This window comes from Corvus kubaryi, unplaced genomic scaffold (genome assembly GCF_017639235.1).
Source record: "Corvus kubaryi isolate FWS band 111438036 unplaced genomic scaffold, C.kubaryi_AGA036_p1.0 37220, whole genome shotgun sequence".
Taxonomy (NCBI): Eukaryota; Metazoa; Chordata; class Aves; order Passeriformes; family Corvidae; genus Corvus; species Corvus kubaryi.
The window spans coordinates 1,470,657-1,485,059 of record NW_024581063.1 but is presented as its reverse complement, the minus strand read 5'-3'; the positions used below and the strand labels follow the sequence as shown (position 1 = coordinate 1,485,059).

The 14,403-nt window shown below is 45.2% G+C and overlaps 1 protein-coding gene across 1 annotated transcript; it reads left to right on the top strand.

Annotated features, from left to right (window-relative positions):
- Positions 1 to 185: 185 nt before the first annotated feature.
- Positions 186 to 5,823, top strand: LOC121662032 (olfactory receptor 10A4-like). The gene is given in 4 exon segments (XM_042022820.1): positions 186 to 2,993; positions 4,724 to 4,839; positions 5,450 to 5,639; positions 5,642 to 5,823. Coding segments are annotated over 3 exon segments (330 nt in total). The 5' UTR covers positions 186 to 2,993; positions 4,724 to 4,749; the 3' UTR covers positions 5,692 to 5,823.
- Positions 5,824 to 14,403: the final 8,580 nt, after the last annotated feature.

The window sequence follows — 14,403 nt, the reverse complement described above, 5'->3', positions numbered from 1 at the left end:
TCTCTCTCTCACCTGCTTACTCTCTTGGGCCTGCTCAGAGCTGAGTCTAGCAGCTCTGAGCAGTGCCCCAATACCCACGCCCTTTACAATAAACCGACTGTGTCCCAAGACCTGCTTATAGAGATCTCTCCATCCGTCTACGTCCGCCCGGTCCCGACCGAACCCGCCCGTAACCTACAGACACACTTTTGTCGTTCCTAGACAGGTTAAGCTTTCTGAATGAACTGTCTACACGATTTTAGACCTTTGCCGGTGGTACCTGGTTTTGCCCAAAGCCCCTGATGTGTATTATTTTTTAAGTATTCAATATGGCAAGCAAGAAAAACTATGAAGAATCAGTCCTGCAAACATCTATCCAGAGACCAGATCCTTCTGGTGGTGGTCTGACAGCATGATGGCAAGGTGTCAAAAGCCTTTGTGTGGAATTATGCTCCTGTTTACAAAATACAGTCACAGCCTGCTCTAAACTGCCAGTCCCAAGGACTGTTGATATGGCTGCCATTTATGCCTTTGAAAATTGGACCAAAGATTTAGCAATTGTTAATAATATAGAGTGTTGCAAAATGATATAAATTATGTAACCCTAAAAATGGCAAGAAATAGTACCATAAGAGTTTATATTATTGGCCTTTTTTGGTTTTTTTCTGCTTTTGTCTAGTTTATTCTGGAAATGGAAGATTTCTTTTGATAGATGTCTGCTTGTGTGCTGTTCACCTGAAGCACTTCCCATGATGGCATAGAAACTCAGTTTAAAACACAGGTGAAAAACTAAGTGACATGAATTCAAGACTGAAGTATTCAACACTGAATCAACTCCAGCAAAGCCAACCTTTGTATCCTGGAAAGACAAGTTGAACAAGCGGAACAAAAGAAAACTCTTGTACCAGTGCATCACAGCTGGGAAACGTCACAGAGAAAACACTAGTGTTCTCCTATTGTGAAAGGTTTGACTTGCACCCACCTCCCTGACTGTGCCCCAGGCAGGTCTGATGCTGCTTCTGCTCTGTCCTGAGCCCTGGCTTTCTCATTTGTGTGAATTCTCTCATTTGTGTAAGTTCTCTCATTCCTGTGCGTGCAAATGTCTGGTGGCCTGGCTTTGCTGGCTGCCAGGCTCTCACCCAGAGCTCTCTCACTCCAGCTCCTCAGGAGGACAGGACGGGGGAGAAAATGAGATGAAAAATCTCATGGGTCAACAGAAAGACAGGGAGATCATTGACTGATTACCATGTGGGCAAACCAGACTGATTTGGGGGAAAATTAACTTACTTCCTTGCAAATCAAAATTAATTGGATGGTGAGAAACAAAGCCAAAACTACATCACCTTGCCTCTACCTTCCCCTTTTTCCTGGGCTCCATTTCATGGTATTTTTATTGATGATCTGGACAAGGTGTTGAGTGTGCCTTCAGTAAATCTGCAGACAAAATGGGGGGGAGTGTGGATCTGCTGGAGGACAGGAAGGCTCTGCAGAGGGATCTGGACAGGCTGGATTGATGGGCTGAGGCCAATGGTTTGAGGCTCAACGAGGTAAATTGCTGGGTCCTGTGCTTATGTCACACCAAGTGCCTTGGAACACTCCAGCCCCTCATGACAAGAGCGACATTGAGGGGCTGGAACATGTCCAGGGAAGCAAATGGAGCTGTGGAAGGGTCTGGAGCACCAGGAACAATTAAGGGAGGGTCAGCCTGGAGTAAAGGAGGCTCAGGGGGTACCTTCTTGCTCTCCACAACTCCCTGATGTGAGACTGTAGTCAGGTGGGGGTCGGGCTGTGCTCCCAAGCATCAAGCAATAGAAGAAGAGCAACTGGCCTCATGTTGTGCCAGGGGAGTTTTAGATTGGATATTAGCAAAAAATTCTTCACTGAAAGGGTTGTCATGCACTGGCACAGGCTGCACAGGGCAGTCACCATCCCTGGAGAGATTTAAAAGATGTGTGGATGTGACACTTGGGGGTATGATTTACTGGTGACCTTGGTAGTGCTGGATTAATGGTTGGACTTGAAGATCTTAAAGGTTCTTTGGAACCTAAAGGATTCTATGATTCATTCCTGAAACTTTTATCTCCTCCCTTTACTGACCAGTGCGGGGTTGTGGTAAGTTCATAACAATTTGCCTTTGCTGATTCTTCCTCCACCCATTTTTCCACTGCTCCAGTGTACATCCTCTCTGGGGTAGCAGTCCTCCAGGATAAATCTGCTCCAGTGTGGGCTGTCTCCAGGCCACAGTTCTTTTGGGGAATGGTCTACGTACAGGATTCAGGCAGGGAGAAGAGCCTCTGACAGATCAGGGGCTGAAGCTGTGTGGTCGGACTTGCACGTGGTCTAGTCATCCAGCCCATCTTGCTGCTGGGCCTGGCAAGCTTCCACCCTCGTAAATACATAAGCTATGTGAGCATAACCTTAAAATTAGTTTTGCCTTGCTCTACCTCTGCATTTCTATAAGTACAACTGGTTGTTCTAGTTTTTGCTCTTTTGTCAAAATAAAACAGTGAACACCTGCAGTTTCCTTTCATATTGAGATGATTTTGGTTTCTTTTGCAGTAGCTGAGAACAGTTGCTCCATCATCCTCCTCTGAGCCTCCAGGGCTCCTGGCCTCTGCTTGTCTCTTCAGAGAATTCCTGCAGTGTGTGGTGGTGTGTGTTTGTGCACGCCTGGGTGTGGGTGGAAGTGTTTTGGTTGGCCTCTGCTAGTATGTTCTTAAACCGTGGATAATAAAAAAGATTAAGTAACATATGATTTCATCATACCAACAAGTTGCTGTCCGGAGACCTGATCCTACTGGGAGCATATGAAAATTCAAATAGCCCCAACAGTTAGCTATAAGAGCCTTTTGAATCAGAGAAGAGATGCTTCCTCTTAGAGAGGAAAACAAAGGGATTTGTTGGGGTTTTTTTCTTTCATTCTCTTTATTCATAATTTCTCTTTCTCTCTGCCTTTGGAATTATTTCTCCTCTTGAAGACAGAGAGAAAACTCCACAACTTTTTGTAACATAAGGTAATATTTAATTTTCTGTTCCTCCTTCTTAGTTGGTTCCTAAGGCAAAACCAAAACATACTTGTGTTTCCATGGTTAATTTTTCTAATTGGCACCTGGAGCTGTATTAGATTCTACAAGAGAAATCTATCCCACCTTTAAGCACCAGCAATGTGGATTTTTACATCTGAATTACTCACTCATCCAAAAGAAACCAAAACATCTCTGGCCTTAGTATGTTATTTTCAATGTTTATGATGGAGAAACTTTATATTGACAGTACATTTGCTTATTTCTATTGACTGTAGAAAACTTTGGCAACTGTAGCTGCTTATTTTGCTGATAAATGTGCGGAACAAATCAATCACAGTGTCTGTATTTTCTCATCTCCTCATTTCTCTTTCAACATTGCTAAGGAAAAGAAAAAGGCATTTTCAGAAATCCTGAAAACCCAGATTCCAAAAATCTCAAGCTATTTTATCGTTATTACTGATGCAGTATAGCTGTTGTGTAGGTAGCAAGAGTTTTCCTTCATCTGGGTAGAAGCCAAATCCCACTGGACATATAGATATTTTCATGAGAGTCCAAGCAATTTATTTTCATTATTTGTTTGGAATTTTTGTCTTATCTCATACATGTGAACCTTGTAGAGAAAATGTTAGTCCTTCATTCTCTTAGAGTAAAACTAAACTCCAGGTCTTGTGGGCCACATTATCTTAATCCCGATGGTGTAAATACAGAAAAAAAAATTATGATTCTATTATTGTTTTTATGTGTCTTTCAAAATCAGCCAAGTTTTTTTTGGCTAAAACAGTCCAGGAAGTTTCCCAGACAAATAATTCTCTTAGCAGATTTGATGAGATGGCAAATTCCCAGAAAAAGGAAGCAAGGGGTAGATGCTGCTGACTACTTTTATGTGGGCAGCCATGTCTATGCTGAGCATCTTTTTATTCCCCAGAGCTTATTTTATATAAAAACTCAGAATGTGGATTTTATATGATTTGACAAAACAAACAAACACTTCTAGCAGCCTAAACTTGTTTAGGTTTGGATTGTACTTTTGCAGGGTTGAAATGAAATAATGTATGTAGGTCACTTCTGCTAGAGTCAACCCAGCAGGTAGAAAGCCATAGAATCTCCATATCATCTGTCTTAGAGCACCAATAATTAAACTAATTTCAGTTAATTCTAGCTATCCAAAAATCTGGTATTTGCATATTGCATACTCACTTCATTAATAAGTATACCACCATTCCTTGCATCCTTGAACATCCACGTTAGAAGGAAAAAAATTCTGCATCTGTCTTGTGGTATCTTTCTCATCATTAAATATGAAGTGATTCTAAGATCCCTGGCTCCCATTTAGATGTCCATAGACATTTAGATGCTGAAGTTAACTGAGAGAAATCCAGCCCATCCAAAGTCTAATTCTGCTGTCTCATCAAAAATGCTTCTGTCACTCTAAGGTGAGCTGCCCTTTGGAGGTATCAATTTCTTTCTGTATAAAATGAACACAGAATGGTTATTTGAAATTTGTATGTCTGTCTTCTGTTCACCTAATTTCAGGAAGACAAATCCCAGCCTATTACTGTTAAAGATGATTTTGAACAGGTTCTCCAGCATAGATTTTTTTTCACAGGGGTCACTCGTATCCAGTCCAAGTTTCATGACATGTTTTAAACCCCATTTTGCTGCAACTGTAAATATTTCTTAGTCCACAAGTCTGTCTCCAGCTGCTAATCCTTTTGTAGTGTGGTGTGCTTTTTTCTCTTTTAGGATGAGACCTGTTGAGGAAATGAAGCTGGGAAACCAAACCGTCACTATTCACTTCTTACTTTTGGGGTTTACCTTCCATGGCAAGATGCAGGTACTGTTTTTCACACTGATTTCCATTGCGTTTGTGGCCATCTTGATAGGGAACTCTCTTAACTGTTTTGATCACAACCACTGACTCTGTCCTACACATGCCCATGTACTACTTCCTGAAGAACCTTGCCTTGACAGAGATCTGCTACAGGCTGAGCATTATCCCCAAGATGCTCAGGATTCTGCTAATGGAGGAAAAAATTATTTCCTTCACAGCTTGTGCATTGCAGCTCAACTGCGTTATCCTTTTTGTCACCTGTGAGTGTTTCTTCTGGAGTGCAATGGCTTGTGACCGGCAAGTGGCAATATGTCATCCTTTGCAATATGCCACCACGATGAATAGGGATCTCTGTGTCAGGATGACCCTTGGGTCTTGGCTGTCTGGTGCCCCTGTGGCTCTGAGCTTCCCCACATGGTTCTTCTCTCTGCCCTTCTGTGGGAGAAACATGGTCAATCATTTCTTTTGTGATATTTTCCCTGTGTTAACATTGCTGTGTGCAGACACAGCCTTGTTTGAACTACTGATTTTTATTGCTGTTGTCATAATAGTGATGATTCCTTTTTCTCTGATAGCCATCTCTTACCTTCGCATTATCCATGCTGTTCTTCAGATACCACTGGCTGTGGGCCAGAGAAAACCCTTTTCCACATGTGCAGCTCACCTGCTGGTGGTGGCTCTTTTCTACAGCACAGCTGGCATCATCCACCTGCAACCCAAGGCCAGCTTCTCATCCAACATGAAGAAAACGGTTTCCCTGTCCTACACAGTTATCACCCCGATGCTCAACTCCATCATCTACACTTGAGAAATCAGGAATTCAAGCAAAACCTGAAGAGATGCACTGACGAGTGATTCCTTAGGAAGCAGGTGGCTGTTTTTTCACTGTCCAGGTGATGGATTCCTTGTAGCTGCACAGAACATGAGAGTTCCCCTCCTAAAAGTTAAATGAAATTTAAGAATAAAGTGAAATTCCTTTCAAAGAGACCTGTGCTGTTTTAGCAATCTTTTGCTCTTAAATCCATACAATATTTTTTTACTCAGCATGTTAGAATACAGTATAGCTGTACCTCTGACCTTGCAAACGAGTAGACCTGAGTCAGTGTAGGAACAATACAAAAGTGGATTATAAAACTCTTATCCTCCCCCACCAATCATTATACTTTTATCTCCCTAAGTGTATAAAATCTCTGTCATGGGAATAAGAAAATTTTTTTCCTCTCTGACAAAGCAAAAGGGATAACCTGAAACTCTCACCACCACCATCTCCACCTCCAAAAAGCCCTCAAGAAACTCATTACTGAGTTGAGAAAAAAGTTAGAACTTTATGATTGGAGGGAAGGAGACATGTCTCCTGGAGTGTCCTTCCTACTGATGTGAGAGACTAGATCTAAGTCTAGACTTAATCTCATTTTTTTTCCTCTCAGAGCAAAGACTTCTTTCACAAACTAGTAACTTGCTCAGTTCAAACTGGAAAAGGTAAAGTGAAACATTGCCAGATACCTGCAGTAGCTTTGTTCAATTTTTACCCCTCTCACATAGACTAAAAGCAAGCTATGGGAGGGGACTGTTCATAACTCACTGAACCTGATATTTCTGACTGATCCTTCTCCTGGCTTGCCAGATGGAGAGTTCATGAAAGCAAAATGTGACCTGTCTTTTTATTTTCTCTCTGCTTATTTCAATGCCTGTACCAGTCTTGCTTGTATCTGAGAAGAATTTTCTCCTCGAGTTTGTGTGACTAAAACCTAATTTACCGTCTCTTAGACTAGAAGTAATAAAGACACCGTATTACAACTATGTATTTTCTGTGTATTGGGTGTACAGGGTGAGGTTTTGGTAGGTGGGACCAGCAGCTCATGGAAATCTCGAATTAGAGCAGGTTCATCCTGAAGGATTGCAGACCCAGAGGGGACCCACACTAGAGCAGGAGGGGGAAAATGTGGAGAGGAAGGAGCTGCAGATGCAAACTGTTATGAACAGACTGTAACCCCCCATTCCTCTTACTCCCTGCACAGCCTGGGGCTGGGAGGAGGTAGAACATTTGGGACTGAAGGAGGAAAGTTGAGCCTGGGAAGAATCAGGAGGGTTGGGGGAAGATGTTTTAGTTGTGTCTTTATTTCTCAGCGTCCAATTTACTTTGATTGGCAAGGAGGTAAGTTAATTTTTCCCCAAATCATTGTGGTTTACCTGTGATGGTCAGTGATCTCCCTGTCTTTCTGTTGACCCATGAGTGTTTTCATCTTATTTTATTCCCCTGTCCTGTCTTCTTGAGGAGGGGACATCAGAGAATGGCTGGGCAGGGGTCCATCTGCTGTACAAGGTCAACCCACCAAAGTAGTAAAAGTTACAAGGTGACACTTTACTGTGACATAAATCAAGTCTCTCCTGGTGGGAGAGAATTTGCTGAAAGTCCTTGCAAGGAGTTTCAAAGATAAACTGAGACTTTTCTTTTAGTTTCAATGCTTCCAGATAGTTGTTTATTAAGTCTTATCAGAGGAACAGAGCCACTAGCATGACCGAGGTACAGCATAGAGAGAAGTAAAGTAGGAGTGAGACTAATTATCAAGATTTACACAGCCTTTTAAAGATATTTTAACCAATAGTAACTAAAAACGTACATTATTTTCACTTTCTTACCAATTATTCAGAAACACGACTAGGAACTGCGGAATTTTCCATCCAATCATTCCAAACCACTTTTACTGCAGAATATGAAGTAATAGAAGAAGAAGAAGGTCTAGAGAACAACAACAATCCTCCATTTTGGTATATTTTACTCTTCTCTATGTACTACAAAGAGAAGCCTAAAACCTCTAAATTCTTCACCCTGGGACAATCTTACATAGTAGTCTATCACCTAATTCACACCACTGTATTTTCTAGTTGTTGTCTGACTGTTGGTAATTTTTTCCAAGGTTTGAAGCTAAAACAGTGTTGTTCAGGGGGTTCAGAACCCTTAAAAACAGGCAGAGAAATATTCTCGGCACTCTGGGTTCCTACAACAAGGGTTGGTAAGAGAGAATTTTGGAAATAAGAAGCAGACAAAATGGTAAATGAAAAGAAAGGTATGGGGTGAGAGGATTTAGTGTGGGGTAGGTATATGGAAAGGTTTGAGCAGGCTACAGAAATGAAAGGTGTGACTGGGATGGTCTGAGGATACCTCAATGTATCAGCTAATGTTGGACCTGAGCATGAATCCAGAGGCTATGGAATAAGAGCTGGAGATGGTACCGTGCCTGGCTGGCATGGTGTCAACTCTCTTCAGAGCCATCCTGATGGTGTGTCTTTGGCATCTGTGGCTCAAACACTGTTGATAAAACATGAATGTTTTTTCTATTGCTGAACAGAGCTGGTACAGAGGCACGGTTTTTTCTCCAGTTCCAAGCCCCACAAAGACCAGTAGGCTGAGTGGGGGGACACAGTCAGGACAGCTGACCCAAACTGCCCAAGGGGATATTCCATATCATATTGTATTTTGCTCAGCAATAAAAGCTCCTGGAATGGAGGAGCAAGAGGCCGTGTTCATGGTTAAGGTGTTTGTCTTCACCGGCCACAGTTAGACATGCTGAGCCACTGCTTCCTAGGAAGAGACTGCACATCACCTCTGGATGGGAAGCAGTGAATCAACTCCATTTTTTGCTAGTGTGTACAGCTCTTGCTCTTCTTATTAAACTGCCATTACCTTGACCCATGAGTCTTTTCATTCCACTTTGATTTTCTCCCCAGGGAAGAGGGGCGTAGGAAGAGGTAGGATGTTTATACTGTTTCAGGCAGCTTAAGATTAAACTGAGTTACTTTGCATTTTGCAATTAACCCACTTCCTCATACAAGCAGTTTTCCACTTTTCCTTCTGTGTTAAGTAAATACCTTATTCTTGTATAAACATGTCACCGGCTGACATATATAAAAGATCCTCAAGATCTTGTTTGTGGTGTTATGCTGGTGGAACCTGAAGTTTCCACTTCCCACGCCCCCTGACACTGGTTTTCTTTGGACAGTGTGAATTTGTCCCCCAGACATTGGCAGTAGTTGTGAACTACTACTACAGTTGAACAAAGCTAGCAAAGGCCGTATAGAAATAGCCTGTATGGTGAATAAATTAAGCATCTTATTAAGGACATGTGGAAGGGCAGTGCCTGCTCCTTCAGGGTACCTGGTCAAGGACCTTTTTCAATGTGGCAAAGGAAGATAGGAAAGGGAGGAAGCAATGAACAAGAAAGTACAGGAACACAAATCTGACTGTCAAATGATAAGGGAGACAGTGTGGAGAACCAAACCTGGGCTAGCAATAATGTAGTGAAGGGAAAACAGGGATGAACAAAGGGAGGATAGACAGAAAAAAAAGTATAAAATGTCAGGCTGAGCCCTATGCCTCATCCCCACAGTCATTCTCATCATCTTACTAAATCTTTGCAGACCTTTTCTAGCTCCCACATCCCACCTTAGAGCAGGCCTCGACCATGTCTGTGAGTTCAGGTTCTCCTGGTAAGGCATCTATGATTTTTCTGCACTCCTCGTTCGCGTTATCTCTCACTAACTGCCTTAACAACATGTGCCTTAACCTGTCATCATCAACCTGCTTCTCGAGAGAAGCAGCAACCTTCTCCACGAAAGAGAAATATGACTCGGACCACCCCGAATTATTTCAGTATATCGCTTTCTAGGAGCAGACAACTCTATGGTTTTCAACAAGGCCGTCATGCCAACCAGCTGAGCTTGCTGCAGGATGCTAGGGGGAAAGGTATCCTGGGGATTGGGATCAGAGAAGGGACCAGTCCCCATAAGAGCATCCATCCCCACTGGACGTCTAGGGTCCTCAGCAGGGAGCTGCATATTCCCTAATGCGGCTTTATCAGGCAGCTTTCTCCAGGTAGTCTCAAAAATTGCACATTGTACAGGTTGAAATAGGATTTGACCTAAGTGCCTGATATCAAACGGAGCAAGCAAATCCGTGTTTATCACCCTTATCATTTGCATAACCTCAGCAGAACCAAGCCCATGTTGTACAACCTTGGATTGCAGATCCTGTGCAACTTTCCAGGCAATTATCTCGTGCTTATCATGCTGGCCTGAATTTGGGAGAGCCTTATACACTGGGAAAGCTTGGATCTCCCCTTTCAGGGAGTCACTACCATCCTGAACTACTGGCACAGCCTGTGGATGCAGTGTAGCAGCTTCCCAATTACTCTCAGAATCCTCAAATCTGCTTGGCATCCCCAGTGTTTCCAATAAATCCCAATCGCCCTCCTCCAGAGCCTGCATCTTAAGTGATTCCCAGAAACGGTTGTAGTGGGTTGGATGCACTGTCACAGTGCAGTCCGGGAAGGTCCAGGGGCAAGACTAGAGCAGCCTTTTCTTTCTCCGCCTGGCTACAGTGGCTTTACACCCCGGGGCCAAAGCCTCCTCTGCCTTACTGCCCGTCGATGAATTGCCGGGTATGAGCAGCTTTGAGGAGCCGTGAATGAACAGAGGCAGGCGGGGAAGAATCAACCAACCAGAGGAACTGACAGCAGAGGCTGCAGTCGGCTGTGCAGGGGTTTGAACCGCAGCCACTTCCAGGGATGCAATGTCAGGCGGTTTCAACCGATCCGGCGCTGGGGCTGCTGTGTCCGTCTGCAATGCTGCGGCCACGCCCGGAGCCGCCGCTGTTTCCTGTGCCATGGCACCGCCCGGAGCCGCTGCTGGCCGGGGCATGGCCACCGTGACCGCGGCTTCTTTTGCCGGTCTCGGCTCCGCTGGCGGCTGGGGTGCAGGCTCAGTGCCGGTTGCTGACACCGCGACTGCCACCACCGCTGGTTCCGGGTTGGGAGCGGAAGGCACGGGCCTGGCGAGCCCCGCATGGAGGGGCATCTCTGGCAGCTGCAACAGCTGCTTTTGCAAGCTGAGCAGCTCCACCAGCTGCCGTGATAAGTTCAGCAGCTCTGTCAACAAAGGCAGATGCCATACTAAAAGGTTGACTGCTAGGTTCTGTGCTTGCGCGGAGCAGTCTGTCGCTATGGAGGGAGACAAGCCGCATCCGGGCATTCTCGGCGTCACCATGGGGGTCCAAGACACAAGCCCACTGAAACACGGCGCCGAAAAAGCAGTGACCACCGCTGAGCCGAACGGCAAGGTGGGCTGCACGCCCCCCCGCTGCCCACACACCCCCTCCAGTTGCTCTGCTGGCATGGGGTCCTTGGGGGGCGTGGGGTCCTGCGGCAGTGCAGGACGACCCGGTGCATGCTCTGGGGCATTCTCTGCCCGTGGAGCCAGGGGGATTTTTCAGATCTGCCACCACACGCTCCTAGAGCCAGGTCAGTGGGGTCTCCTTCAGATATCTCTCCGTCACACGCCACCGAGACAAGCGAGCCAGCTCTGCTGCCACAGTTAAAGTCTACCACCAGATTAAATAAACCCCACCACATGTGTATGTAGTAATTCTAGCACTGGCGGATCCCCAGACGGGAACTTGCACCAGAGTGCAGAGCAGAGTTCTTGCCACAGCCCAAAATCCAGGGTGGTGTGTCTGTTCGGGGAGATGCCATGTAGGGCAGCCCAGTCTAATAACTCACAGAGTGAGTTCTCAGAAATGGAGGTGTCCATTAAACTGAAAACACCTCTCCAGACCGTTAATACAGCATCGGTTTTTAAGCCACTGTTCGCCATTTTTTCAGTCCCATTGGACATCCCGGTCCATGGAGGGGGAACAGCAGCATACCTCTAAATAAATACAGCTTGGCTCGCAGTGTGCAGGACACGTCAGAGTTCACCAAATATCATGGTATCCCGCAGTGGTAGGGAGGATAAGAGAGATCCAGCAGGCAGAAATTGTGCAGCAAGATTGATTTATTTAACTGTTTTACAAACTCCTTTATAGACTTTTTTCTTCATAGTCTAATTGGTCAAAGGATCAGCCACCCCCTGGGGTGATTGGCTAAAATCCTAAAACATCCATTGTCAAAATATTTTTCTACTGTACTATAAACAAAGCTTTGCAAGGTCGCAGGTGTTCATAATTTATAGAACTATACTAATATCTTCCATGAGAGAGAAAAATATCTCACGGGACTGAAAGGAAGCAAGAGAAATTCTTGCTAGCAGGATTTTGTATCCACAGCTCAGCTACTGGTAGGACCTGTGTGCCTGTGGGTGAAAACTGGTATCAGCTACTGGAGAAAGATAGAGGGTATGGACCCTACAGCCCGTAGTGTCAGCTGCTGGAGTGAGTGGGGTCACAGTGTCACCTACTACAACAGTTGGTGGGAATGGGATGAGACCCAAAGACCAGCTGGGGGAGGGGACTTGCAAGTCTGAAGCCAGTGAGGGTCACACCATGACCACACCAGAGGCTGAATGTCTGTACGCATGGAGTGTGAGTGTGTATTCACCAGCAAACTTCAGGCTGGACACAGAGGGGTCTTGGGTTCAGATTCAGGTATGCTGACAGGACGCCTGGTGGATGGTCAAGTCCAATATGCCCAAGGGGAGTTGGGAATGTGCAGTGTCTGTGGGACGAGTGCAAGTGTGTGTGTGCTGGCTAGTGAGCACTGAGCACAGCAGGGGATCCATGGAGCTGGTGAGGGAGTTTGGGACCTGGGCAGGGATGCCAGGTGGGCAGAAGGACCATGTTGGTTCTTGAGGGATCTGCAAATGCGCGCAAGTTTGTGAACTCAGAGGGTGTTGTGTCTGCTTTCCTTGCTGAACTTCTGCCTCTACCGGCGGAGGAAGAGGAAGGGGACTTGTCTGACTGTTCATATGTTTCCTGTGAGGCACTGTTGGAGGCCTCACAGTGTCACAGATGCCACAGATGTCAGTGGCCATCTATGACTGACTGTGTCAGTGTTCTCTGAGTGTGTAAATGCATGTATCTGTGTGTGTATGTCTACCTTTGTATGTGTATCTGTGTATCTGTGTATCTGTGTATCTGTGTGTGTACCTATGTGCATGTATCTGTGCGTGTATCTCTGTGTGTATCTGTGTGTCTGTGTTTGAGTATGTGTGTGTATGTGTATGTATCTGTGTGTATCTGTGTGTGTATCTGCGTAGTGGGTTTAGTTTGGAAACCGGGCAGAAACACTAATTAAGTGTAGTGGTTTGGTTCAAAATATCTATTACTTACTTATTTTCCTTCTGTGAGATAGGAATTAGAAGAAAGCAAAGTGGGCACAAAACTTAAACAGTTGCAGTTCAATGAAAGAGTTTTATTGCTAATAGAATTAAAAGTAAAGAGAAATAACAAGAAATTAAAGCAACCCCCCTCCCCCTTTCCAGCACTTTCCTCCTTTTACCCAACTCACACAAAGGGTAACAGAACATGGGATTTTAGTCAGTGTTGCAGTTCTTGATAAGTTTCTTTCATATGCTTAAGGGGAAAAAGGGTTTTCTTCAGCTGCACATGGTTCCCAAACTTCCACCAACAGCAGACCCACCAGAAAGAAACAATCTGCTGTGGTGTAAAACATCTCTTCCATAAAAATCTCACAGTTCCTTCACACTGCCAAACATAGGCTATCACATGGGGTTATTAATCTTTTTAAGGATGAGTTGTTTTGGCCTGAACACAAAGGTTTTCTTTGCCACAAGTCTCTAAAAAGCCTTTCAATGCTTCTATATAGCCTAGCATAGGCACTCTTCACAATTTTCACAGGCCACACATGAATTTTTCATCCCCCCATGTACTTCAAACGGATTAAAGAGACAAACAGTTTGTGATATTACAGTTTCTTACCATGGCATGCAAGAAGATTTTTTTAAACTGCGCGTGAGAAATGCAGCACCGCCCTCTTTTCTCACTTCACCATTTTCAGCTTTGTCTCACATGACTCACTTTCTCTGTGACTCTGAAACCGCCACGTTGAAGAGTGTCCTTGTTCAGGCTTTATGGTGGAGAAAGCCTCACTCCCTTTGTGCTGCTGGCTGCATGGTGTCTTCTTCAGTTCAGCACGAAGTGTGCTGGCTGCAGACAATAGGCTACGCCAGCTCCTGTTGGCTCTGCCGGCTCTGTGTGTGGAGGGGAGAGGGACCCGCCTGTCCCCAGAAGCCGCGCTGGATGGGGTTAGCTGTGTGGCAGTCCATGGCTGGTTTTAGCTGCCTGCGGCTCTGGGATAGTTCCCCCCACAGCGGCCCAGGGTCTGTGCCGTGGTGTTGGGAAGAGGGGAGGGGGGTAGGGGCCCTCGCCCAGCCCAGCGGAGCCCAGAGGCTCCGAGGCCCCCTCTACCTTCCAGCAGGCGAGCTGGGAAAAAAGGCAATTCCTGCCTTTCCGTGCTGTTTAAATATGTAAATTGTGAGAAGCGTCATTAGTCTAAAAGCCTGTCCATCAACTCAGGTTCAACTCACTACAATCTGTGTATGGGTGTGTGTATCTGTGTGCATCTCTGTGTGTGTATCTGTGTGTATCTGTGTGTGTATCTCTGTATGTATCTATGTGTATCTCTGTATCTCTGGGATATGTGCTCAGCTTTGCTGCTGGTTGAACCTTCAGACAGGACAGTGGCTCCTCTGTTCCCCCCACTGTGAAGTTTCCTGGGCCAGAGCAGCGGAGGAGCAGGCTGCACTCCCACATCACTTCACAACCTTAAAGGGAAA